The 26,088-nt window shown below is 44.8% G+C and overlaps 1 protein-coding gene across 1 annotated transcript in view; it reads right to left on the bottom strand.

Moving 5' to 3' along the window:
* Positions 1-26,088, bottom strand: part of LOC145396820 (uncharacterized) — a 73,770-nt gene that overhangs the window by 28,152 nt on the left and 19,530 nt on the right. The window contains exon 5 of the mRNA XM_080270105.1: positions 10,043-10,173. Within this exon, the coding sequence (XP_080126231.1) occupies positions 10,043-10,173 (131 nt within the window). The remainder of the gene's footprint in view (positions 1-10,042; positions 10,174-26,088) is intronic.

Genomic DNA, 26,088 nt, shown 5'->3' with positions numbered 1-26,088 from the left:
AAAACACTCTTGAAGCACATACAGTAATCCAGTGTTGTGCTGCACTTAATCCTTTGCACTGTGAGTTATAATTGTTAAACACTGCACATTTTGTTCTTACTTGCGCCATGCCAGTTTCAACCACCATTTTGCACTCTGCACTTAATCCACTGCATTCTGAATTCTAATTTCTTAAAACTGCACAACACTGCAAATTCCCATGTGGCCTAGTGGCGAGGTATTGCAGTTTATTCACTATTTATTCACAAAAACGAGCACGTGCTGCATCCACTGTGATAAGCGTCTAGTCAGGATGGAAGTTAGGAGGTAACTCACCCTCTTCAGGCCCACAGTGGGGGGCGGAGGGACGTTGGTTACAAGATTGTGACAACGAGAGTTAACTTTTACCTGGTCGTGGTGTAGTGGTATGCTGCCTGGCTCTCACCTGAGAGTCCTGGGTTCGATTCCCGGCATATTGGAAATTTCTCTGATGATTTTTCCTGTGTAAAAATACAGGTTCTCTCTTCATTCTGACTTGCCGTAAGTGCTTGGGATAGATTAAAAGCATCTACTTGCCCGAGTGCCAGGGGGTTAACTCACCCTCTTCAGGCCCACAGTGGGGGGCGGAGGGACGTTGGTTACAAGATTGTGACAACGAGAGTTAACTTTTACCTGGTTGTGGTGTAGTGGTATGCTGCCTGGCTCTCACCTGAGACTCCTGGGTTCGATTCCCGGCATATTGGTAATTTCTCTGATGATTTCATTGTGTAAGATCGGGAATGAATGGGCGAGGAAGATGTAAGGAAGGAGTTGCTTGCTGATGAATAAGGTGTGGCAGAGTGGAATGAGAGAGTACAAATGTGTCAGCTCGAGGTGTATGTATGTCAAGTTTGAGAAGGGGAAAGTGGCAGTCATTGTAACTTACGCACCATGTGAGGACAGGAGTGAGAGAGAGAAAGACAGATTTTGGGATGAGCTGGGTGAAGTAGTGGGAGAAATGCCCAGGAGCTACAAGGTGATCATAATGGGGAATATGAATGGAAGAGTAGGCACTGGTCCTGAGGATGACATAATGGGCTGCTATGGAGTACCATGAGAAAATGATAATAGGAAGCGACTAAAGGATATGTGTCAGGAAAGGAGGCTGTGCATTTGTAACTCGTATTTCAAACAGAAAGATGTACATAAATACAGTATACATGGTATAGAGGAAACGTGGATCGTGTTGAAAAAAGCCTGATTAATTTCGTGCTCGTAGAGAGGTCGATGATGGGAATCGTTGCTGATACGAGAGCTGTGACAGGATGATGTGGAGGTCTGTCAGATCATATGATTGTGGTGTGCAAGATCAAGATGAGAGGAGTGAGGTGGATCATGAAAGGAGCAGTCAGGGAGAAAGACTAAAAGTTGAGAAGTTGAGGATCAAAGAAATGACAGATGATTACAGGACCAAAGCAGAGGAGTTAGAATAAGTGAGCTGGAATGAAATGGATCTGGAGAGCCTTGTCACGAATCAAATTAGTGACATTTCCCTTTTGTGAGAAGCCACGAACTATTAGTGGAAAACTCACTGTGTATCGCTCAATTAACCGTTTCTCTCTCCATTTCAGGGTATACTTTTCAAAACATTCGTCACTGTTTCAAAAGTGACCGATTTAATGCACGTCACTAAGTGCTCTACTGAGCAATACCATTGTTTCTTTATTGTTCGCCCCTGCTTGCCTCAACCGTTAGCCACGCCTTCTTCCGGTGGCTTGTGCGTCCTGCCCATACATCTAATTTTGAAGGAGTCGAGTGTTTGTTGTGACGGAGAGAGGTCCTGTGCTCCAGAAGTGTGAGAGGTCAGCTAGCACCCAAGCTCCACTAGTACAGTTCCCCCAGTGCTCCCACCCTTGTTTGGGTGATACACCGCATTCATCGACCAGTATTTCCTTTTTGTATTTTCCTAGGTTTAAGAGTTTAGTTAAGTGTGCTGTTTCCTTACTTGCTGGCCGGCTGCGCCGCATGTTGTGTTCTTTTCTAGGCGTAAGAATTTAGCTCGTGTGTGAGTGAGTGACTGCGATCTCATTAATTTGATTTGAAATGTAACATTAAATTTATTTTTTGTAATCAATAAATTTAACAGTTCTTTTTCTTGAGCTTAATGTAATGTAAACTCTTGTTTCATTTCTCCACAATTAAGCTTATTTTCCATATAGCTTCTAGCTTGCATAAACGTTTTGCTATTCATAACTGGTACTTAGGCCAGTCTTGTATTAAACTTAAAATCCGTTGTGCCTCCTAGGAGTTAAGCACCAGCAAGAACCTGATACTATTATTAGTATTAGTTATTTATTGTCAGGGGTGAAGTAACTTTCTCCAGAGGCTAACAGTACTAAGAAACAGCAATTGGTAATTAGTCTCTGCTGTGTACTGTTGAGAAAGTTTATAAATTCTCGTTCTTAGAGAATCGTGCGAAGAAGGCCAGCGTAAAGAATCATTACTTGATGTAGCAAGACAATCATTGTCCTTGCTCTTCAGTATTATTGAATATTATTATCAATTAAATAATACTTAGCATTTATTATAAAAACCCCGTGTTATTTTAAAAACTCCGTGACAAGCCTATGGAATGCATAAAGGGATTGCTTAGTTAGGAATGCTAAAGTGGTGTGTGGTGTGGCAAGAATAACAACATAGAAGAAAGGTACAGCATGGTGCAATGAGGAGGTTAGCAGTGGAGGAAAAGAGGAAGAAGTGGCCAAAGTGGTTACAGGACAGGGGTTCAGTTGAAATAAGAACTTAATATACTGAGAGCAAGAAGCACGTAAAGAGACTAGTGAAGAGGAAAAAGGAGGAGGTAAATGATGATCTGGGAAGAAAAATGAATGCAAACTACTCTGAAAATAGGAAGTTATTCTGGAAAGAGGTGTGGAAATGTAGAAGTGAAAATGGAAAGAAATGGGATGGTGTGAAGGATGCAGGTAGTAGATTATTTACCCATGGAGATGAAGTAAGGACCAGATGGAAAGAATATCTGAAAGCCTGATGAATGGGAACAGAGAGAGCAGAGCGGCTGTAAACCTGACTGGTTTTGGGGGTGTGCTGAGGAGTGCAGTGCCAGGAGGCATGACACTTGCAGAGGTGAAGAGTGCTGTGAAGTGGCTGAAAAATGGGAAAGCAGCTGGGGTTGATGAGGTGTATGCAGAAATGCTTAAGTGTAGTGGAGTGCAGGGAATGAAGTGCTTGTAGGAGATTTGTAAGAAGGCATGGACGAGTGAAACTGTGCCAGCAGAGTGGAAATGGCTGTGATTGTACCCGTGTACAAAAATAAAGATGAGCAAAGTCAGTGCAAGAATTATCGTGGCAGAAGTTTATTAAGCGTGGTAGGGAAGCTATATGGAAGAATTATTATAGAGAAAGTAAGAGGGACATCAGAAGCCCTTGTGAGTGATGGACAGGGTGGCTTTACGAGTGGCAGAGGATATGTGGACCAAGTATTTGCAGTGAGACAGACAGCAAAGAAGGCCTGTGAGAAGGACCATAAGGTGTTTATGGCATTCATGGATCTGGAAAAAGCATACGACAAAGTAGACAGAGAGGGATTGTGGAAAGTTTTGCACATTTATGGTGTAGATGGTAAGCTGTTAGGTGCTGTCAAGTTTTTATGATGGTAGCAAAGCATAAGTAAGGGTTAACAGGCATCTAAATGAATGGTTCACAATCGGTGTGGGCATGTGACAAGGTTGTGTGATGTCCCCATGGTTGTTCAATATACAGCATATATGGATGGGGTGATGAGAGAAGTAAAAACATGAGTTATGGAGAGAGGCATGGTGTTGGTAATGAATGGTGATGGATGGAATATCTCAAATTTGTCGTATGCTGATAATGCAGTACTGCTTGCAAATATGGGACAAGAACCTTGTAGACTAGTGCAGAGTTTTGCTGATGTCTGTAAGCATTGTGCCTTGCGAGTGAATGTAGAAAAGAGTAAAGTGATGGTTACTGAGTGAGAAAGTGACACCCAGTGTGATGTTACAGTGAATGGAGAGACACTGGAAATAGTGAGAAAGTTCAAATACCTAGGTACAGTGATAGAAAAGAGAGGAAAATATGCAAAAGAAGTTGAAAGTAGAGTGACACATGGAAGAAAAGTAGCTGGTGCAATGAAGGCCTTGATATGAAAAAGAGGCTTGAGTGTTGCAGCTGCACAAGGCTTACATGAGGGTGTTAGTGCCAACTTTAAGATATGAATGTGAGACTATGGTGTGGCATGAAAATGAAGGGTCAAGAGTAAGAGCAGTGGAGATGGGACTGCTGAAGAATATATGTGGAGTACAGAGGATGGATAAGATACGAAATAATGTCATTCGTGAAAGGTGTGGAGTGAGGAAGTTGGTGGACACCAGAACCGAAGAGAGTGTACTGAGATGGTATGGTCATGTGGAGAGAACGGCTAACAACAGAGTGGTGAAAAAGGTATATCTGAGCAAATCTGGTACAGTTTGCCTGTAAATATTGGCAGGCGTCAGGGCTATAGATCAACGCCAGCAATTTGAAGAGCATCACAAATTTATTGGGAGGTGGTGGCTCAATCGGTAGAGAGGTGGCCTGCAGTCCTACCGGATCCAGGTTCAAATCCCCACTGGGGCAGGGAACAGTTTAAGGATCTGAATTTCATAAAATCAGACTTTACTGATCTACCAGGAGACCCGCTGACTATCTATCTATCTATTGCCAGATGCCTCAATTCCGTTTGGGGTGGCCACAAACAAAACGCCTCCAAGTTGCCCTGTCCCCCGCCATTTCACTGCCCTGCTCCCAACTCACACCCCCCTCTCTCATATACCTCTCCACCCCATCCCTCCATCTTATCCTCGGCCTCCCCCTCCCTCTTCCCCCCTCCACCTCACTCACATACACTCTCTTCGTCAGTCTTTCACCCTCCATCCTCTCCACATGGCCAAACCACCTCAGTGTGTTCCTCATAACGCTTCCTATCATATCCACATCCACACCACAACGCTCCTTTATATCCTCATTTGTCAGCCTGTCTCTCCATGTGACTCCACAGGCTCCTCTTAAATAACTCATTTCCACTGCTCTCACTCTTGACTTGTGTCCTTCCAACAACGTCCAAGCTTCACTTCCATACGTTAGAGTTGGTATCACAATACTGTCATGTAGTGACTTTTGACAGTATTGTGATACCAACTCTAAAGTATGGAAGTGAAGCTTGTATGTTGCTGGAAGGACACAAGTCAAGAGTGAGGGCAGTGGAAATGAGTTATTTTAAGAGGAGTCTGTGGAGTCACATGGAGAGACCCGCTGACATGTCGTAAAAATACCACCGCTAATACCAATACACCAGTCCTATATGAGACAGCCCTAGCATGCATTCAATATGGACAGTGGGTGTTAGCGCCGAAGTGGTAACATGTAGAGAGGTGTATGGTATGTAGGAGGACTACTGGGCCTTGAGAGCTGGCTGTGAAGCCTATGCCCAGAGTCAGACACACACACACACACACACACACACAAAACATAGGCCAAGGAGAAGGTGGAGAGATATGGTGGATCAGTGTGTGAGGAAGAGAGGTTTGGAAGTCGGTGAGGCTAAGGAACTGACGAGATCAAACTGGCTGGATGAATGTTTTGAGGAGAAGGGCGTGATTTGGGTTTCTGGCACCCCTTTTAACATGGCAGCGTCCAGACTGACTCAATCGGTTCCAGTACGTTTATGTGAATCTACAGAATGTGGTGAATGTTTTTGGCGTATCCGATACAGCCAGGATTCAGGGGGCTTGAATGATAAATGGAAGCATTGCCCATTGGACTGGGCAAATTTTGGCTGTCTGGAAAATTGCTACTCCTCACCATGCCCTTGGGTGGGAACGAGGTCCAGATGATGATGATGATGATGATGATTCATTGGTCACCATGAACAGTACAGGTACATGCATTCTTTGAGTATATCCATAATATATCAAGTGTTAAATGGTAGGTGGGGGCACCCATCATCCACCCACTTAGTGTAGTGATATTCTGTTTAGGGTAGCTCTACAATGACTGGCATGCCAAATGATTTCCTGCAAACCAAGAAAGCATTTACAACGCTAGGTAGTAACCTTCTAACCAAGCAACACATGATCCCTACATGACAACAAGTGGGTTGGTGGAGGGTTAGTGCCCCTTCCCGGAAAACAACCAACTAAAAATACTAACAAGAAGCCTTGGACCAAGACTGACCAAAAGGTGACGACTAAGGGCCGAACAAAGAACACGATACAGATGGCGACTTGGAACGTAAGGGGTGGAAATGATGAAGTGAAAGAAAGAGATTGTACAGGTGCCTCAGGGTGCAAAAGTGGATGTATGTGGGTTAACTGAAACTAAATGGAAAGGTGAGAGTGTGAGAGAAGGGGAGCATGGACAAAGTATATGCACGGGAGTAAGTGAGAATGAGAGGGCAAAAGAAGGAGTGTGCATTTTTGTGATTAACAGATAGACGGAGAATATAAGAAAGCATGGATCAGTTGGCTCAGGGATTGTGTGGGTAAGATTGAAAGTTGGATTACAAATGTGGGCAATTGTGTGCGTGTATGCACCAACTCAAGATTGCGCAAGCAGAATGAGAGAAGAGTTCTGGACATGTGGAAGAGTGCATGGAAAAGTTTGAAAACAATGAGAGAGTGTTTCTGATTGGAGATAAGAATGGAAAGGTAGGGAATGTGAAGGTGGATGGAGTAGTTGGTGAGTGGGGTGTGCCTGAAGAGATAGATAAGAATGGTAGTGCTTTAGTGGACATTTGTGCTGGGAGGGAGTTGGTGATAGCTAATACCCTCTTCAGGCACAAAATGATCCACAGGTATACTTGGCGTGTGATGAAATGGGTGGGTGGTGAACTGAATGAACAGAAGGCAATGACTGATTATATGTGTGTGGATGAAAGGATAAGAAGGTGTGTTATGGATGCAAGAGTACTGTAAAGAGGCTGAGGGTGTGGACTTTTGAACCACCACTTGGTGGTGGCCAGAATAAAAGTCCAAATAAAATGGAAAAATAGAAGAAAGGAAGGACAAGAGGAAGTAGTATATACAAGGAAAGTGGAAAAGCTACAAGAGAATGAAAAAAAAAGACAGAATATAAAAGGGAAGTGGAGAAGCGATTGGGTAAATACAGATTGGTGCAGTGGGAGACATGGAAGGTGTGTGCAGGATATTCACAGATGAAATCTGAGCAGCCTGTGAGGTGGTGTGTGAGGTGAAGGGAAGAAGAAAGGGGGTGCAGGGAACAGCATGGTGGACTGCAGAAGTGAGAGAGGCTGTGGCACAAAAGAAGAAAGCATATAATGAGTGGAAGAGAAACAGAGGCATGGAAGAAGTTGAGAGACGGAAGAGAGAGTTTAATGTAGAGAGGAAGAGAGAGGTGAAAAGATTAGTAAGAGAGAGTAAGAAGAGAGTGGATGAGGAAGTTGGAAGGAATTCGAGTGTGAAGTGGAGGGAATGTAAGAAAATTTTCTGGAAAGAGGTAAAGAAAGTTAGACAGGGTGCCAAAGAAGTTAGCTGGAGAGTGAAAGATAAAAATGGTAGACTACTAGTGGAGAAGGGAGAAAAAGTGAGCAGATGGAGTGAACACTTTAAGGAGTTGTTGAACACAGAGAATGAAAGTAATGCAAGTATAAGTGGCTGGGGAATGGCAGGAAGAAGAAGGGATGTGGGAAGAGAGGAAGAAATCAGTAGGATGAAAGTTGTGGATGCAATGAAGAGTGTTAAAATAGGGAAAACCCCAGAAGTTGATTGAGTGTGTGGTGAAATGCTGAAGCATGAGGGTGAGATAGTAGTAGAATGGATGTGGAAGATGCGCAGATTGGCCTGGAAGGAAGCTAGAGTCCCGGACGACTGGAAGTCAGGTATAATTATTCCATTGTACAAAGGAAAAGTGCTTGAAAGGGTACAGCAGGGAAGAAAGGTTGCTGGTTCTTTGAAAGCAGTGATAAGAAACAGGGAAGTGAGCATGGAAGTGAAAAAGATACTACATGACAGTATTGTGATACCAACTCTAACATACAGAAGTGAAGCTTGGACGTTGTTGGAAGGACACAAGTCAAGAGTGAGAGCAGTGGAAATGAGTTATTTAAGAGGAGCCTTTGGAGTCACATGGAGAGACAGGCTGACGAATGAGGATATAAAGGAGCGTTGTGGTGTTGATGTGGATGCGATAGGAAGCGTTATGAGGAAAACACTGAGGTGGTTTGGCCATGTGGAGAGGATGGAGGGTGAAAGACTGACGAAGAGAGTGTATGTGAGTGAGGTGGAGGGGGGAAGAGGGAGGGGGAGGCCGAGGATGAGATGGAGGGATGGGGTGGAGAGGTATATGAGAGAGGGGGGTGTGAGTTGGGAGCGGGGCAGTGAAATGGCAGGGGACAGAGCAACTTGGAGGCGATTTGTTTGTGGCCACCCCAAACGGGATTGAGGCATCTGGCAATAGATAGATAGACAGAGACAAAGGAAAAGAGGAAAAAGAAGTGTTTGGTAATGATAGGGGCACTTGTCTTCTTAGTGTAATAGGAAAAGTATATGGTAGGATACTTATTGAAAGAGTTAAGGAAATAACAGAGGAATTAGTTGGAGAAGAAGAGGGAGGTTTTTGGAAGGGAAGAGGTTCTGTAGATCAGCTATTGATTCTTAGATCTTCAGTGGAAAAGTTTCTAGAGAAAGGAAAGAAGTTGTATGCAGCCTTCATGGATTTGGAGAAAGCATATGACAGGGTGGATAGACAAGGACAGTGGAAAGTATTAAGAATATTATGGAGTAGATGGGAAGTTGTTGAAGGCCATGAAGAGTATGTATGAGGGTGCTAGGGCTGCAGTGCATGTGGATAGTGAACTGAGTGAAAATTTCTATTTTGAAACAGAGATGTGTCATGTCTCCACGGTGATTCAATCTGTATATGGACAGGATTATAAAAGAGATACAAGGTAGGGCAGAGGATGTTGGACTGGCCCTAGTGAGAGAGGGCAGTGTTTGGAAACTCCCTGTACTCTTGTTTGCAGATGCTACTGTGCTAAGTGAAGACAGAGGGGAGCTGCAAGGCTTGGTGGATGAGTTTGGGAGAGTGTGTAAGAAACAGAATCTAAAGGTGAATGTAGGGAAGAGTAAAGTGATGGTCTTTGAGAGAAGTGAAGTCAGTGAATATACAGTGAGGCTAGATGAGGAGGAAATGGAAAATGTGAGTGCATTTAAGTACTTGGGTAGTGTGATGAGATAGGATGGAAGTTTAAAGGGTGAAGTGCTTGAAAGGGTGCAACAGGGAAGAAAGGTTGCTGGTTCCTTGAAAGCAGTGATAAGAAACATGGAAGTGAGCATGGAAGTGAAAAAGGTGCTACATGACAGTATTGTGATACTAACTCTAACATATGGAAGTGGAGCTTGGACCTTGTTGGAGGAACAAGTCAAGAGTGAGAGCAGTGGATGTGAATTATTTGAGAGGAGCATGTGGAGTCACACGGAGAGACTGACAAGTGAAGGAGTGTTGTAGTGTGGATGTGAATGTGATAGGAAGTGTTAGGAGAAACACACTGAGGTGGTTTGGACATGTGGAAAGGATGGCGAGCAAGAGACTCATGAGAGTGTATGTGAGTGAGGTGGATGAGGGAGAGGGAGGGGAAGGCCAAGGATGAGCTGGAGGGATGGTGTGGAGGGGTATATGAGAGAGGGGGGGCGTGAACTGGGAGCATGGCAATGAAATGGCAGGGGACAGGGCGACATGGAGGCAATTTGTTTGTGGCCACCCCTTACGGGATTAAGGCGTCTGGCAATAGATAGATAGATAGTTAAATGTTTGTTTTCATTGATTCAGCAATGAAAAATCTTGATTCAGTTGCAAAAAGGTCACAAATTACATCACAAAATAAAAGGTGGATTGTGAAAATATTCTATAGAAAGTATGTTTATGACGAAAGGACTATACAGATTAATGACTCCACCTAGTGCCTGCTAATAACTAAAACATCAAGTATCCAACTGAAAATTTTTTTCTCTCTCTCTCTCTCTCTCTCTCTCTCTCTCTCTCTTCTTACCGGCCAATGTTCTTCATCCTCATCTTGGCCTCAGGTGGCATTTCTTCTTCTGAGTCATCATCATCTTCAGCGTTGAACACTGCTGCAGCTGCTCCTACCTTGGGTTTGATCCCCGGCTGTGCTGCTGCTTTCTGACCATTAATAAGATATGCATGTGAGAGAGGGAAACTGTGTGTGTGTGTGTGTGTGTGTGTGTGTGTGTGTGTGTGTGTGTGTGTGTGTGTGTGTGTGTGTGTGTGTGTGTGTGTGTGTGTGTGGTGTCCATAAGCATAATGTTCATAACCAACAAAAGTGTCAGTCTAAACCTTCTTGTGTGCAGCAGTAAAGTTCTGGCTTTGTGAGTCTGTATGCCATACTCTTCAGGCTGGGGGAGGTCAGAAGGCTGATGACCAACTTTTTCATTGAAATTTGTTTATTCCAGATTTTGTGACACAATCTGAGTCATAGTACAACTTTAAGAGGTAAATTTAGCAAATCAAATCATGTCCATAAGACAATTTAAGAAAGGGTACAATACGTGCTCCAAAATGCGGGAGATTCATAACGGATTATTACTGTGCATTTGAAATTTCAGTGAAAGCTTGTTGACCCTCAAAAGGGGCTCTGCAGTTGCAATATAGTACGCTTGCTATACAGTAATGAGTTTGGTAACATGCCCATTATACAAGTTGCTTTGAAAAATTATACACTTTATCCTATGCTGCACTGTAGTTAGCTACTGTAGGCCTAACTATATTTTGTGGTGGATGTCCAAGAGAAAGTAATATTTATTGGCCTGACAACAACACTTTCACTTTTCTTTACGTTAATCAGCTGACCGACAACCTTCAAAAGGTCTGTTTACCTCTAGATTGCTCATGTAAGTATATCTCGCAACACAATTCGCTACATGCAATCGTGACGACCCATTTATACTCTGGTACAGTGAAACCATGAATGGAACATTACCAATCTCCCTCCTTCGTCATTTCATGGTGTCTAAGTGTCCAGCAAGTGCATCTTTCATCTCAAAGGTCAAGTATCATACCTGTGTGTGTGTGTGTGTGTGTGTGTGTGTGTGTGTGTGTGTGTGTGTGTGTGTGTGTGTATACAGCAGACCCTCATTACACAACAAAATAGTATGCACTAAATCACTTATATGATAACAAAAAAGTTTGGAACTTTTTTCAATAAGAGAGAATTTTCACATAAACATGATTAAGACCCCATACAAAACATCAATCATTGATATGTGATCGCTGTTTTCATTTCTATGATTGCTTTCACGCAAGTCCACAGTCATTTGTTTGTTCCAAGATGGCATTTGCATTTATTATTGGGTGTTAGCATCAGTGATGGAACAATAGTGTGATGTTGGAGATTAAGCCACAAGTGAAGTACAGTAAGTGAAATAGCTACCTGTGTAGGTGAGTTGGAAACTTGTTTTTAGGCTTATTTTTGGTAGCAAGCAACAGATGAAGTGGAGTGAAGTGAAATAACAACCAGTTTTTTACTTTGTTAAGCGGATGACCCTTAGCCAAAAAATTTATCTCCACTGAACCCAAGTTATAACTGACTCAATATACAATAAATCACTATGAAAAGAATTTTTTAAAATGCATCCTCATTGTAAAACAAGGGCATGCTGTAAACTGTATTATATTCCACAGAAGGAGCTACAGACACTACAAATATTTTATTCGTCAAAAGTGAGAGGGACATGTACATGGATATAAGTAGGGCCAAAGTAGGTGATTATTATGCAGGTAACACAAAGGAGACAAGCTGGCAATGCCCACACGTCTATTTGCATAAATGTTATTGAAGGACCAGTCTTTGAACCAACCGTCTGCCACAGCCATAACACAGTATGACGGCCTGCCATGTGTGTGTGTGCACAAACTGCCACAGCCACACAATTGTGGTCTGCAACTGAAAAATAATAGCCAAAATTTGAACGTTCAAATTTGGTGGGAGACTTCTGGTAAGCGTAGTCCTGCACCTCTGTAGGGCTGGTACTGAAGCTATGACTCACTCACGCCTCCCCCAGGCCGCGCGGGTAGCTGCATCCTCAATCTTACGTTGACTGTGAGTGAGTGAGCATCATGTCGCACCGAGATCTATCCCAGCAAGAGACTGACGATCTCCTGGTGGTCCCCATTGATGGTAAAAGTGATTCACCAGTTGATGATGATGTTGCTGATGAAGACTGTGTCCAACCACAGTCAGAATGAAGCACTGAGGACGAGGTTCCATTGCCAAGAAAGGTGATATATAAGGCTTACCACATGGCTGCCTATCACCCTGTACCACCACCACCACCACCACCACGCTGCCTTCACCCCATGGATGATTCTTCTAGTGATGAAGAGGCCGTTGGTGACCCCTCAGATTCAACATCGGTTGCCTTCGTGGGTGGGATCACCCAGGAAAACCCCGAGGAATGAGGAAAAGCTCCTGAGAAAAAGATATAAGTTGAGTGTCTCTTTGTTCTAATTGAGTGGGGCAACAGACAGCAGGCCACCTCACACCCCACACCGTGCACTCTCTCCCCAAGCCAGCACCTCTGCGGCATCTTTACAGTCTCCCCATGCTCCCTTCCCTCAGCCTCAAATGGTGGGGAAAGGAAGAAAAGGAAAAGAAAGAGGAAAGGACAGAGGGAAGAAAAGTTCCAGCCGTGGTGACAGTGAGGATGCAAGAGATATTCCCCAACCTCCTCCCCAACCTGACAACAGCAACGGAGGTAGCTCCAGTGGTGACGAGGGTGACAATGAAGGAGGAGATGGCATCATCTGGGAGTGGGAAGATGGGAGCAATTTTGTCCCCATCATTCATCCCTTCACAGTCGAGGATACAGCTGGCTGTACTGTGCCCAAGCTGACTCCCATCTCCAGAAGAATCAATTTTTTCTAGAATATCTTCACCATGGACCTCATCTAGAAAATCATCCGCCAACCGAACACTTATGCCTCCTTCTGCCGTGGTGCAACCAAGCAGACATCCCACAGCCGCCTCTTCAGTGCCGACATCACACCCGAGTTGTATCTCTTCTTGGCCTTGGTTCTCCTCATGGGTCTCGTCAAGAAGAACTGACTGGTGTCGTACTGGACTGTGGACCCCGTTTTGTCGACACCTTTCTTTGGAAGAGTTACGGGGCGGAATAGGTTTCAATACATCCTAAACAGTCTTCATTTTTGCAACACTTGACCTGAGCAATGTTGGCAACACTGACAGGATGACGAGGACTAGGCTAGTGTTTGATTGCTTAGATGAGGTTCTTTCTCTCCCTGTCAAGACTTGGTCATAAACGAGAGTCTTGTGTTGTGGAAAGAAAGCATCACCTTCGGGCAGTATAACCCAACCAAGAGACTGCTTCGTGTTCATGACATTCATCATGTGCGACTGCAAGACAGGGGATGTGCAGGTCATAGTCTTGTACACAGGCGCTTTAGACGGAAATTGTGGAAGACTGAACAATCGGACTGCCAGAGGCCATGATGATGATTATGATAAGTTCCTTCAACGTGGGCACGTCCTGTACCTGGGCAACAAATACACTAGCCCCATTCTCACTCGGTACCAGCACCAGCAGGAACCAGGAATCTGTGGCACAGTCAAGAAAAAATTAAAGCACATGGTAAACATGGGTCAGAAGCTGCAAAGGAAGGAGGAGGTGTTTCACCAGGCGAATAACATCCTTGCCACCGCCTGGCATCACAACTGAGAAGTGAACCTTTTTTCTATAGTTCAGTGCCCTCTGATGTTCAGCACCAAAACTATGGACTACCGCAGCAAGAAACAGGTTCATGCATGGAAGCCAGAAGCAGTCCTGGACTATATCAACATGAGCCAGGTGGACCAGTCCTACGCCATGATTTCGAGTGTCGACTGCGCCAGGCGCACGATGAAGTGGTACAAGAAGTTTTTTTTCCATCTTCTTGACATCACAGCCCTGAACCCTCACCTCCTCCACGCCAGCACCACGGGAACCAACGAGACCAAGGGGTACATCAGAGCTGTGTCAGGAGCTCAATGGTACCCACGGGCGTGATTGTGGGGCTCGTACTCATGCACACAGTGGTGTCAACCCTGTGCCTTACCGAATGTCACCTTCCCTGAATCATTCCTCCCTCAGCTACGAGAACGAATGTGCAACGCAAGTGCCACGTCTGCCAGCACAGTACAGTACAGCCCCGAACCTGGCAGAATGATTTCCAAGTACCAGCGTGTGGAGAGTGATGTGGGGTTGTGGGTAACCCCCAGTTTCGAGGAGTACAACACCCTCTGTGCTATGTGTGAAAAAAGATGCCTATGAATGTAACTGTAAGGTATATATACAATAGTGTAAGTGATTTCATAGCAATAACTACAGTACAATAATCCCTTTAAGACCCGGATGCCCAAGTCCCAGAAATTTTGGGCTTGGGTCCTTAGGGGAAAAAAAAAAAAAAAAGGTATTCATCCCTACTTTAAATTTGCCACGCGGTGATGAACAGTTGTGTTTTGGCGTGCAGTAGAGCACCCCTGCATCCTCCCCTCCCCAGTTCCCGCCTACCTACCGTCGTGACTGCATGCTCGTCGCCATAGCTGCGCCATGTGCTCGTTTTTGTGAATAAGCATTGAATAAACTGCAATACCTTGCCACTAGACCACATGGGAATTCACAGTGTTGTGCAGTGTAAGAAATTACAATTCAGAGGGCAAAAGATTAAGTGCAGAGTGCAACACTGGCGTGTTGCAACTGGTGCGGCACAAGTAAGAATAGAATGTACAGTTAAAAAATTATAATTCATATTGCAATGGATTAAGTGCAGCACAACACTCTTTTCACCACTATCTGAACCTTAAAGGAGGCAGATTAATCTTTGTGACGGCCACGGACGTGTCGTAGGTACAGTCACTACTTGTTATACGATGGGGTTACGTCAGGTCATACCTTAACGTATAACGAGTTTATCGTTAATCAGGAGATTGAAATACATTATGAAAGAGGGGTTACATCAACTCAACTTCCCAAAGTCACCTACCCAAGACTGAAACAAAAATGACAACCCACGTTAATCACTTCTTGTGTCGGTCCAAGGTGTCTCCAAGACCAAAACAAACACTATCACACCAATATAGACAGCGTTAATCACGTACAGTAAATCGTTGCAACAACTCAACAATCACACTTGCGTAGCATTGGCCTGGTGCTACACGATGTATAGGAGTACTGCAGCAGGATGCTTGGCTGAGAGGTGACGAAAACATGGGGGCCCACGTGAATGAGTGGAAAAGACAGGGCTTTGAAGGGGTAGCAGGACCGCAACTGAACCAAAACAATGCTCTGCAGGCTGGGACCGCCATCTTGCCTGAGTCAAGTGACGGTCGCCTCGTGTGTGCCTAGTGCTTTGTAAGAAATTTTCCAAAGGCAATATCGTTATAGCGGGAAAGTCATCATAAATCGGATTTTGGGGTGGAACTTTTCTGTAATCATCGTAGCGAATTATCGTATACCGGATCAACGTATAACGAGTAGTGACTGTACACCGTACACTGCAAAATATTTTCCATACTCAGAGTATAAGAGGATAGTGGAAGAAAGATAGGGGAGGTATGAGCTAGAGCAGATGGAAGGGGTGGAAGATGTATGCAAGATATTCACGGAAGAGATAGGCGCTGCGTGTGAGGTGGTTTGTGGAGTGAGGAGGAGATGCAAGGGTGTGCAAGGGACAGCATGGTGGAATGATAAGGTGAAACGAGCTGTGGAACAAAAGAAGAAGGCATATAGTGAATGGTTGGCGAGCAGAGGTAGGGGAGAAGATGAGAGAGAAGAGAGAGGTATATGTGAGCAAGAGCAGGGAGGTGAAGAGACTGGTGAAGGAGAGTAAGAAGAAAGTGGATGAAGAGTTTGGGAGGAATCTGAGTGTGAAATGGAGGGAGAGTAAGAAATTGTTTTGGAAGAAGGTAAAGAAAGTAACACAGTGTGAAAGAGAAAATTGTAGGGGAGTGAAAGATATGAACAACAGATTGTTGGTGGAGAAAAGAAAGAAACTGAGGAGATGGATGAAGCACTTTGAGGATTAGTTGAATGTAGAGAGTGAGAGCAGTGCGAGTATAAGTGGTTGGGGAATGGCTGGGAGAAGAAGAGATGAGAGGAGGGAGGAAGAGATCAGTAGGGCAGAAGTAGTGGAAGCAATGAAGAAGATCAAGTTGGGAGAGGCCCCAGGAATTGGCGGAGTGTGTGGTGAAATGCTGGGGTATGGGGGTGAGATTGTTGTGGAGTGGATATGGAAGTTGTGTAGATTGGCCTGGGAAGAGGGAAGGGTTCCAGAAGACTGGAAATCAGGTATAATTGTTCCTTTATACAAAGGAAAAGGGGAGAGAGAAGTATGTGGTAACCATAGGGGTATTTGCCTTCTTAGTGTGACTGGTAAAATATATGGTAGAATACTCATTGACAGGGTTAGGCATATGACAGAGAAGCTAGTTGGAGAAGAACAAGGGGGATTTAGGAAGGAAAAAGGGTGTGTAGATCAGATATTTGTTCTAAGATGTTTAGTGAAGTATCTAGAGAAGGGAAAGAAAGTGTATGCTGCCTTCATGGACTTGGAGAAAGCTTATGACAGAATAGGTAGGCAAGGTATGTGGAAGGCATTAAGAATATATGGAGTGGAGGGGAAATTGTTGAGTGCTGTGAAGAGTATGTACGAAGGAGCTAGGGCTACAGTGAGAGTGGATGGTGAGCTGAGTTCCTTTATCTCAATGAAGGACTGAAACAGGGTTGTGTGATGTCTCCATGGCTGTTTAATACATACATGGATGGGGTTGTAAAGGAGGTGCAAGGTAGGGCAGTGGACATGGGGGTGGCTCTAATGAATGAGGGTGAGATTTGGAAGATTCCGGTGTTGCTGTTTGCTGATGATACAGTATTGTTGAGTGAAGATGAATGGGAGTTGCAAGGTTTGGTGAATGAATTCGGGACAGTGTGTAGGAGGAGGAAGCTGGAAGTTAATGTAAACAAAAGTAAAATTATGGTGTTTGAGAGGAATGAAGTCAAAGAATATACAGAGAGGTTGGATGGTGAGGATATGGAGAATGTGAGTGCATTCAAGTACTTGGGTAGTGTAAGGAGTAAGGATGGAACTTTGGAGGATGAAGTGCGTGAAAGGGTACAGCAGGGAAGGTTGTTGGTTCACTGAAAGCAGTGATGAGAAATAGGGAGGTGAGTATGGAAGTTAAGAAGTCACTGCATGATAGTATTGTGATTCCTACCCTGACGTATGGAAGCGAGGCGTGGACCTTGCAAGAGGCGAACAAGTCTAGAGTGAGAGCAGTGGAAATGAGTTACTTGAGAGGAGCATGTGGAGTGACATGGAGGGACAGGTTGACGAATGAAGAAGTGAAGGAACGCTGTGGGGTGGATGTGGATGTGGTTGAGAAGATTAGGAGAAATACACTGAGGTGGTTTGGACATGTGGAGAGAATAGAGAATGAACGACTGACTAAGAGGGTGTATGTAGGTGAGGTGGAGGGAGCGAGAGGGAGGGGTAGACCGAGGATATGGTGGAGGGATGGAGTTGAGAGGTATTTGAGGGAGGGGAGGGTGAGTTGGGGGAGGGTAGTCAAATGGTGGGTGACAGAGCGATTTGGAGGCGTTTTGTCTGTGGCCACCCTTTGCGGGATTAGGGCGTCGGGCTATAGACAGATAGATAGATTTCTAACTTCTCATTCTCTGTTTCCTTTTCATTTATTTCATGGTTTTTGTCCGTTATTTTTTATTATTATTATTTTTTTAAGGCTAGGAAGAAGGAAGCAAAGGCCACAAGCCCACAATAACTGTTCCTTCCAAGAGAAAACAAAATACAAGAGAGCCAAATTCAAGATCTGATCATTTCGAGATGCCTGGACACACTGCGTTTGAAAGACTGGAGATCATAGGAAGTAGGAAATACAGACAGAAGGAGACAGTTTCAGAGTTGACCCGTTGCATAAATGAAGGACTGGGAGTAATGGTTAACTCTTGCATTAGAGAGCAGGACAGAAAAGGAATGAGAGTTTGCTACTAGATGGGTGCTACGCTCCCGTCGTAGAGGTGGAGGAATGCAAGCAGACAGTTCAGAGGAGTAATGACCATGGAAGTAACGAATGAAAAGAGATAAAGATCCAACACTGCGGTGAAGAGAGAGAGGTTGAAGGGAGCCAGTAAGAGGAGGAGAGTTGATAAGACAAAAAGCCTTTGACTCCACACTATTCAGAAGAGCTGTATGTGGGGAGCCTCCCTATACATGAGAGCTGTACTCTCAACAGGGGCGAATAAAACCCGTGTATAAAGTCAACAACTGTCAGGGGTAAAGAAGGTACAGAGTCGTCTCAGCACACCTAATCGACTGGAAGCAGATTTTACAAGATGTGCTGTATGATCTATCCTAGTTAAGTCCCGACTGAATGACACTCCAAGAATATTCAAGGATGATACAGGATTGAGCTGAATATTATTAAACATTAGTGGGTACTCCTGTGGAAGACTGTGTCGGATTAACTGGTGTAAGAACTGAAGCTTTGATGCATTAAAAACAACAAGATTATTTTTACCCCAGTCAGAGATACGAGCGAAGTCAGACATTAGGTGTGCCATAGCCTCATCCCTTGTTTGTTGAAGTAACTGCTGAGGTTGGAGTTACTGGAACTGAATGGAGAGGTGAAGGGTGAAATCATCAATGTATGAGTGGATAGGGTTAGATGTACAGCTTAGAAGATCACTGATGAATAAAAGGAAGAGAGTTGGTGATAGGAGAGAACCCTGAGGAACACCACTGCTGACAGATCTAGGAGAAGAACGATGGCCATCTACAACAGCAGCTATAGAACGACCAGAAAGGAAGCTATAGATGAAGGCACAGATAAGAGGATAGAAACTGTAAGAGGGCAGTTTGGAAATTAAAAACTTATGCCAGACTCGATCGAAAGCCTTTGAGATGTCAAGTGCTATGGCAAAGCTTTCTCCAAAGTCCCGAAAGGAGGATGACCAGGAGACTGAAAGGTAGGTGAGATCGCCAGTGGAGCACCCCTCACGGAACCCATACTGACAATCAGAAAGAAGGTTGTGATAGGAAAGACGCTTTAAAATTTTTCTGTTAAGAATTGACTTAAAAACTTTTGAGACACAGGATGTTAAAGCAATTGGACAATAGTTAGAGAGTTGGGAATGGTCACCCTTCTTTTGGACTGGCTGAATGAGAGCAAACTTCCAGGAAGAAGGAACAATTTGACAGAAAAAGGCGAAAGAGTTTACCTCGGCAGGGTGTAAGCACAGAAGCACAGTTCTTGAGGACAACAGGAGGAACTCCATCAGGTCCATATGCCTTGTTAGTATTGAGGCCAGTGATGGCAGAAAATACATCAGCTGAAGAAATTTTAATGTCAGCCATGAGGAAGTCTGAGGGGGGAAGCGATGGGGGAACAGCACCGGAATCGTCTAAGGTAGAATTGGAGGAGAAAGTCTGAGAGAAGAGATCTGCTTTATCAGTAGAAGAAATAACTACAGAGCCATAAGAATAGAAAAGAGGAGGGAAGGAAGATGAGGTAAAGTTGCTAGAAAGGTTTTTGGCAAGGTACCAGAAGGAGTGGGAAGAATTCGAGTTGGAGAGTTGAGAGCATTTAGTACAGATGAAATTATTTTTAGCAGAGCAATGAACAGACTTAGCACGATTCCGGGCAGAAACAAAAACAAGATGTGATTCCGGGGTGGGTTGGCTTCGATACCTTTCATATGCCCTCTCCTCTTTGCGGACAGCACTAGAACAAGCGTGATTAAACCAAGGCTTTCTTGCATTAATCAAAGGATATGAGAAAGGAATGTATGCTTCCATGCCCGAAAGAATAACCTCCATAATGCGCAAGACACATTCTGATGGGTTCCAACCAAGGAAGCAATAATCATTCCATGGAAAATCAGAGAAGTACTGCCTTAGGGCCTCCCAATCTGCAGCTCCGAAGTGCCACAGACGACGTTTCTTTGGGGGGTCCACAGGCTGTACAGGAGCAATAGGACTGGTTAAGGTAATAAGGTTGTGATCGGAGGAGCCCAACGGAGAGGAAAGATTAACAGTGTAAGCAGAAGGATTAGTTGTAAGAAAGAGGTCAAGTATGTTGGAGCTCTCTCCAAGGTGGTCAGGGATACAGGTAGGGTGCTGTACAAGCTGCTCTAGGTAATTAAGGACAGAAAAGATGTAGGCTTGTTCACCAAGTGGATCAGTCAAAGGAGAGGAGAACCAAAGGTGGTGGTGAACATTGAAATCTCCGAGAAAGGAGATTTCAGAGAAAGTAGAAATGGATAGAATGTGTTCCATCGTAGAAGTAAGACAGTCGAAAAAATTTTCATAGTCAGTAGAATTAGAAGATAACTAAACAGCGCAGATATATTTAGTCAGAGAATGACAAGAAAGCTGAAGCCAGAGAGAAGAGAATTCAGAAGAATCAAGTTCATGAACACGAGAGCAAGATAAATCGTTGTGTACATATATACAACAGCCACCTGTGGCTTTGAAATGAGTATAAAGTGGGAGGAAACAGAAAAGGGTTTGCTGTCAGTTGCCTCAGACAGCTGAGTCTCTGTCAAGAAGAGAAGGTGAGGTTTAGAGGAGGAGAGGTGGTGTTTGACACAGAGAAAGTTAGAGGAAAGGCCGTGAATGTTGCAGAAATGAAGAAGTGGGTCAGGCAGTGGTTCCAGGCATCTCTCTGAGTCGTGACTGGGAGAGGGGCGGATGGTGGGGGCATTTGTGTGCATAGGGTCTTAAACAGGTGCTGTGCATGTCTGGTAGGGAGTTTTATAGGTGGCTTTCAAAGCTAGGTTTGAGGTCTGTAAGTACCTGTCCAGGGGAATTTTTCCCAAGTCCCGGACAAAACCAAATCCCGGACATGCCTTTGGCTCTATTACGTCAGATCTTGGACGGATTACTGTATGAACCTTTCATTTACTTCGTAAATAACTTGTGTCTTGTGTGTATGACATAAGACACATAGTGAGTACTATGTGCAGGAAGAATTTGAAATGTATGTGCTTTGTGCGAAAGATGCAAATCTATCTATCTATTGCCAGACGCCTTAATCCCGTACGGGGAGGCTACAAACAAATCGCCTCCACATCGCCCTGTCCCCCGCCGTTTCACTGCCCTGCTCCCAACTCACACCCCCTTCTCTCATATACCTCTCCACTCCATCCCTCCATCTCATCCTCGGCCTCCCCCTCCCTCTCCCCCCCCTTCACCTCACTCACATAGACTCTCCTCGTCCGTCTCTCACCCTCCATCCTCTCCAAGTGGCCAAACCACCTCAGTGTGTTCCTCCTAATGCTTCCTATCACATCCACATCCACACCACAATGCTCCTGTAAAATACATATGTGTGCAAACACTTTTTTACATGTGTAAAATACCAACTCCAAAATTACGAACATTTACCTGATAAATGCCACTCATTGTTTTCGTTTTTAAAGGCTCCAACATGCTTGCATGTGTTGGCCTTGGTCACCTAATGGCAGCTCTCCACGCTGCACGATCCATTGCAGCCTCCCTGTTCAGTCCCTTAACCCTGAGGTCACACTTAATGACCTCGTCCCATGTCTTTCTCAGTCTACCCCTCATAACCCCACCCCCAATATTAACACTTCTCACCTTCCTCACCCAATTATCATCCCCCATCCTCTCCACATGTCCAAACAATCTCAATCTACCCCTCCTCATCACAACACCATTACACTCCAGTCCCATCCTACCTCTCAACTCTTCCATCGTAAACCCAGCCCCTCCAAGGCCTTGGACGCAGAGATACACTGTACATCCACCTGATCATTGTCATTTCTGTACGTCTGAGCCGGCGAATATCTTCCACCTTCAATGCCCAGGTCTCACTACAATACAGCATTACACTCCTAACACATGCTGCATACAAAGACCCCTTAGCACGTAGGGAGAGTCCTCTCAATGTCAGGAGAGGCAAGAGCTCCCTGAACTTCTTCCAACCACTTCTCACCCTAGCCACTGAACTAGCTCCAGCCCCACCTCCAGCACACAACATGTCTCCCAAATAACAAAACTCTTCCACACACTCAAGAGATTCACCAGCAAGTTCAATCCTTTCACGTCTGACAATCTCCACCTGCTCACCCCGATACGCCATACACATAAAATCAGCATTATCTCGCAGTCTACCTCTGATACCACTACATCTCTTATGCACCCATTTATCACACACACCGCACAAGATGGAATTACTTCCCACGCCCTTGTGGCAAACTGCACATGGCCACTCTCCCTCATCTTTGACAATACCGCCACCAACCCTAGATATCATCACTTTTGTTTTATCTGCATTTACCCTTAAACCCTTGTGCCCCATACCATCTCTCCACTTCCTAAACCTTTCCTCCGCCTCCCTTTCGTTCTCTGCAATCATCACCAAATCATCAACATACAACAACTCCCATGGGAGTCCGTTTCTAAAGTCATGTGAAAGGGCTTCAAGTACCATGATAAACAACATGGGACTCAAGACTGACCCCTGATGCACACCAACATTCACGGAAAACTCATCACACAAATCTCCATTCACTCTTACCTGGGTGTGAGCACCCACATACACAGCCATAACCACCCTAACCAGTCACTCCTCCAAGCCAAGCTTTCTCATTACCCACTTCACCACCTCTCTAGGGACTCTGTCAAAGGCCTTTTCCAAATCAACAAAAACAAAATAAAGATCCCTTCTCCTACCAATATATTTTTCCTGAAGCTGTCAAACAATGAATATAGCATCAGTGGTCCCCCTACCTGGCATAAATCCAAACTGCATCTCATCAATATTCACTCTTTCTCTAATTATACCTTCTAAAACTCTCTCCATTACCTTCATTATCTGTTCTAAAAGCTTTATACCTCAATAACTTCCTCTTTCCAGGGCATCACCCTTCCCTTTATACACATTTACAATTACACTCTTCAGCCAATCATCTGGGACAACACACTCATAAATAATCCTATTTATCAGGTCAGTGACTAAACTCACCCCTATATCGCCTGAGGCCTTCAACATTTCGGCAGTCAACCCAGACACACCTGCTGCCTTCCCCTCCCTCATCCTGCCTATTGCCTCACTCTTAGTAGCAGTATCAATCAAAGGCCAAGGGCCAGACACTGGATCTGCTGGCTCCAAACCTTCCCTGTCCCAGTCAAACTCCTCATTCAACAACCGGTTATAATGCTCTCTCCATACATCTTTAATATCCTCACTGTTCACCACTACCCTTCCTTCATCATTTTTCACACACTGCTCACCTATAATATCCCGATTATCCCTCTTCACTTGACCTGCCACCATAAATATCATAGTTTTCCTTTCCCCATGATTTAGGTTATCAAGTAATAGTCTCTGTGACTCAGACTTTGCCCTGTATACCTCTCTTCTAACCCTACGCTTGGCAGCCAAATATTCCTCTTTGCTACCACCCTTCTTCCATTCCCGGAAAAGCCTTCTTTTCTCCTTAACTGCAGCTTCTACACTCTCATCCCTCCACCAAGTTACTTTATGTCTTGGTGGTCCTCTTGTCCAACTGCATGTTACATCAGTAGCTCTCAAGAAATTGTTCTTGAGGGCTCTGTACTGTTCATTAACGCCTCTGTCTACAGCTCCCTGTTCAGCCACCATTCTCCTCAACTCGCTATAGAAGGCATCCCTCACTACTTGGTTTTTCAGCTTCCATATTTTCCTCCAAGGTACATAAGCCCTATTTTTCATCACTTGTTCTTTATGCACCACATCACAAATCAATAGTTCGTGCTGCTGCACACATTCCTCACTTCCTATAACTTTAACATCCCTCACTAACCTCCTACCAGCCCTCCTAACCAGAAAATAATCTATCTGACTGCTATTTCCCCCAGACTCATACGTAATTAACCTACTGTCCCTTTTCCTAAAATATGTGTTGCACACAATCATGTCCGTTGCCTCCCCAAACTCGAGTATCCTATCCCCTTCAGCATTCCTTAGACCATACGCACATCCCCCATGCACTCCTTCATAACCTTGTGCTGCTTCACCTACATGACCATTTAAGTCCCTTCCCAAAATCACTATCTCATCACCCCTCATACCACCCACTACATGTATTAAATCATCCCAAAATTTATCTTCCTCAGCTTCATCCAATCCTGCCTATGGAGCATATGCCGATACAATCGCAGCTATCTTTCTACCCAACAGTATTTTCACTACCAATAACCTATTGCTTACTCTCAAAACATTCATAACATATTCCACCCATTTCTCCGCAACCATCACACCAACACCTCCATATCCGTCTGTCCCCCCCTGCCAAAACAACTTATAGCAACCGTCCTTCCCAACAATCTTTCTGGCTGATCCACCCCTGTACTGGACTTCCTGCAAACACGCCACATCCGCCCACCTCCTACTGAATGCCTCAACGATTTCCCCCGCTCTTCCCCTCAAACTTCCCACATTCCATGAACCCACCCTCATCCCCATGGGTGATTTCCTGTCCTCAGGCTTGCTTTGAAACTTATTTTGTTTTGTCATCTTCAGTATTAATAAAGGGAGACAGACATAGCACAGGTCCCACTCACAGCACAGTCCCAGGTCCAGGCAATGGATCTGGGACCCCTAGCCCACCAGCTTACCAGTGGCTGTGGTAGTGGCCTCGGGGCACCCTGCCAGGACAGCTGCAGGGACACCCTCCAAGTGTGCCTTGGCACTGCAACTATCCCGCCATTATACACCCACTGATAGGGCAGCCTCCTGGGGCGCTACTCCCAGGTTCGGGCCCCTCTCTATTGGGCAGAAGCGGCAGCCTGGGAACTGCAATGCCCTGTACGCTCTAGCACAGGCCCAAACCCCATCTCGCCCTGGACCCACGATCTATACTGGCGGAACCTCTGCCACGCCTCCCCCCAGAAGTCCGCCACTAGGTAGCGGGGGCAAAGTTTTTTGGCCGCATGCCCTTGCTGGCGCCAACCCCTGTAACGTAGTGGGATACGTTGTGTGAAATGTAAAGTGCATGTGGTGTAGTGCATAGATAGTTAAAGGAAATGTTTGGGAGAGTATGCTGGTCTACTCTCCATGTTACTGTCACACTGAAAAGGTCAGCAAAGAGGGATGGTTAGATAGCTAGTGAAACAGAAGCTCCAGCTCTCCCTATCACCAGCATTCTCATTCCCCTCGGGAGTACTACCCTGTTTGGCCCATGCGGGTTACATGAAGACACTCGTGTCTTTATGTAACCCGCACATCATTATGCTTGGGGACAGTTTCCACATTATCTATGTACCTTCCGAGAGAGTCCAGGGTCACTTGGAATAGTTACCCAAGAAGAAAATGCCAATCCCCTACCTCGACTCACTGGGTGTCACAGGCAGTCGATGAAGTCTATGGGTTTCAGACAAAACATTTCAGCCAACGGCCAAGAATGAATCGACCTCAAAATAAACTTTTTTGGCTTTTGTGAGTATTTTAATGGTTGTTTTCCATGTTTTCTCATCATTCCTACCCTACCTAGAGAGAGAAAAAAAAAAATAAATAAAAAGTCAAAAACTGGCCAGCACTGCAGCCGACTGAGGGTCCATAGTTGATCTGCACATGGCAGGTAAAGCACCATAACTGATACTCCAAACATATTTTATCACCATCATCATCACCCAGACCTCTTTTCTAACACCAAGGAGGGGGAAGAACTTATTTAGGCTATTCGCTTTTTGTGCCTGTTCTCATTCCCATTTTAATATAAAGGACTACATAATGCTCCTGTAACTGCAGGGTAATTCTATGACCAGAGATTCTGGGTGGGTAATGATGTACAGTATGCAGTGGTAGCTACTGCAACACAAAGGCATAGAGCAACCCGTACTGGACTGTGGGACATAGGCAAAGGGGAACAAAGAGTGGACCACTTGGGAAAGCATTGGAGGAGCTGTGTGACAGGAACAGAGCTTCGCAGGTAACCCCATCAACGCTTTTTTTGTGCCTCTAGATGCTCCATGAACACTGTAAATGCGTCTCAGATGTCCTCA

This window comes from Coenobita brevimanus, chromosome 39 (assembly GCF_032717465.1).
Source record: "Coenobita brevimanus isolate Jiangsu-jjx chromosome 39, ASM3271746v2, whole genome shotgun sequence".
In the NCBI taxonomy this organism is placed as follows: domain Eukaryota; kingdom Metazoa; phylum Arthropoda; class Malacostraca; order Decapoda; family Coenobitidae; genus Coenobita; species Coenobita brevimanus.
Note: the sequence above shows the minus strand (reverse complement) of the source record. Positions and strands in the feature narration are given on the sequence as shown.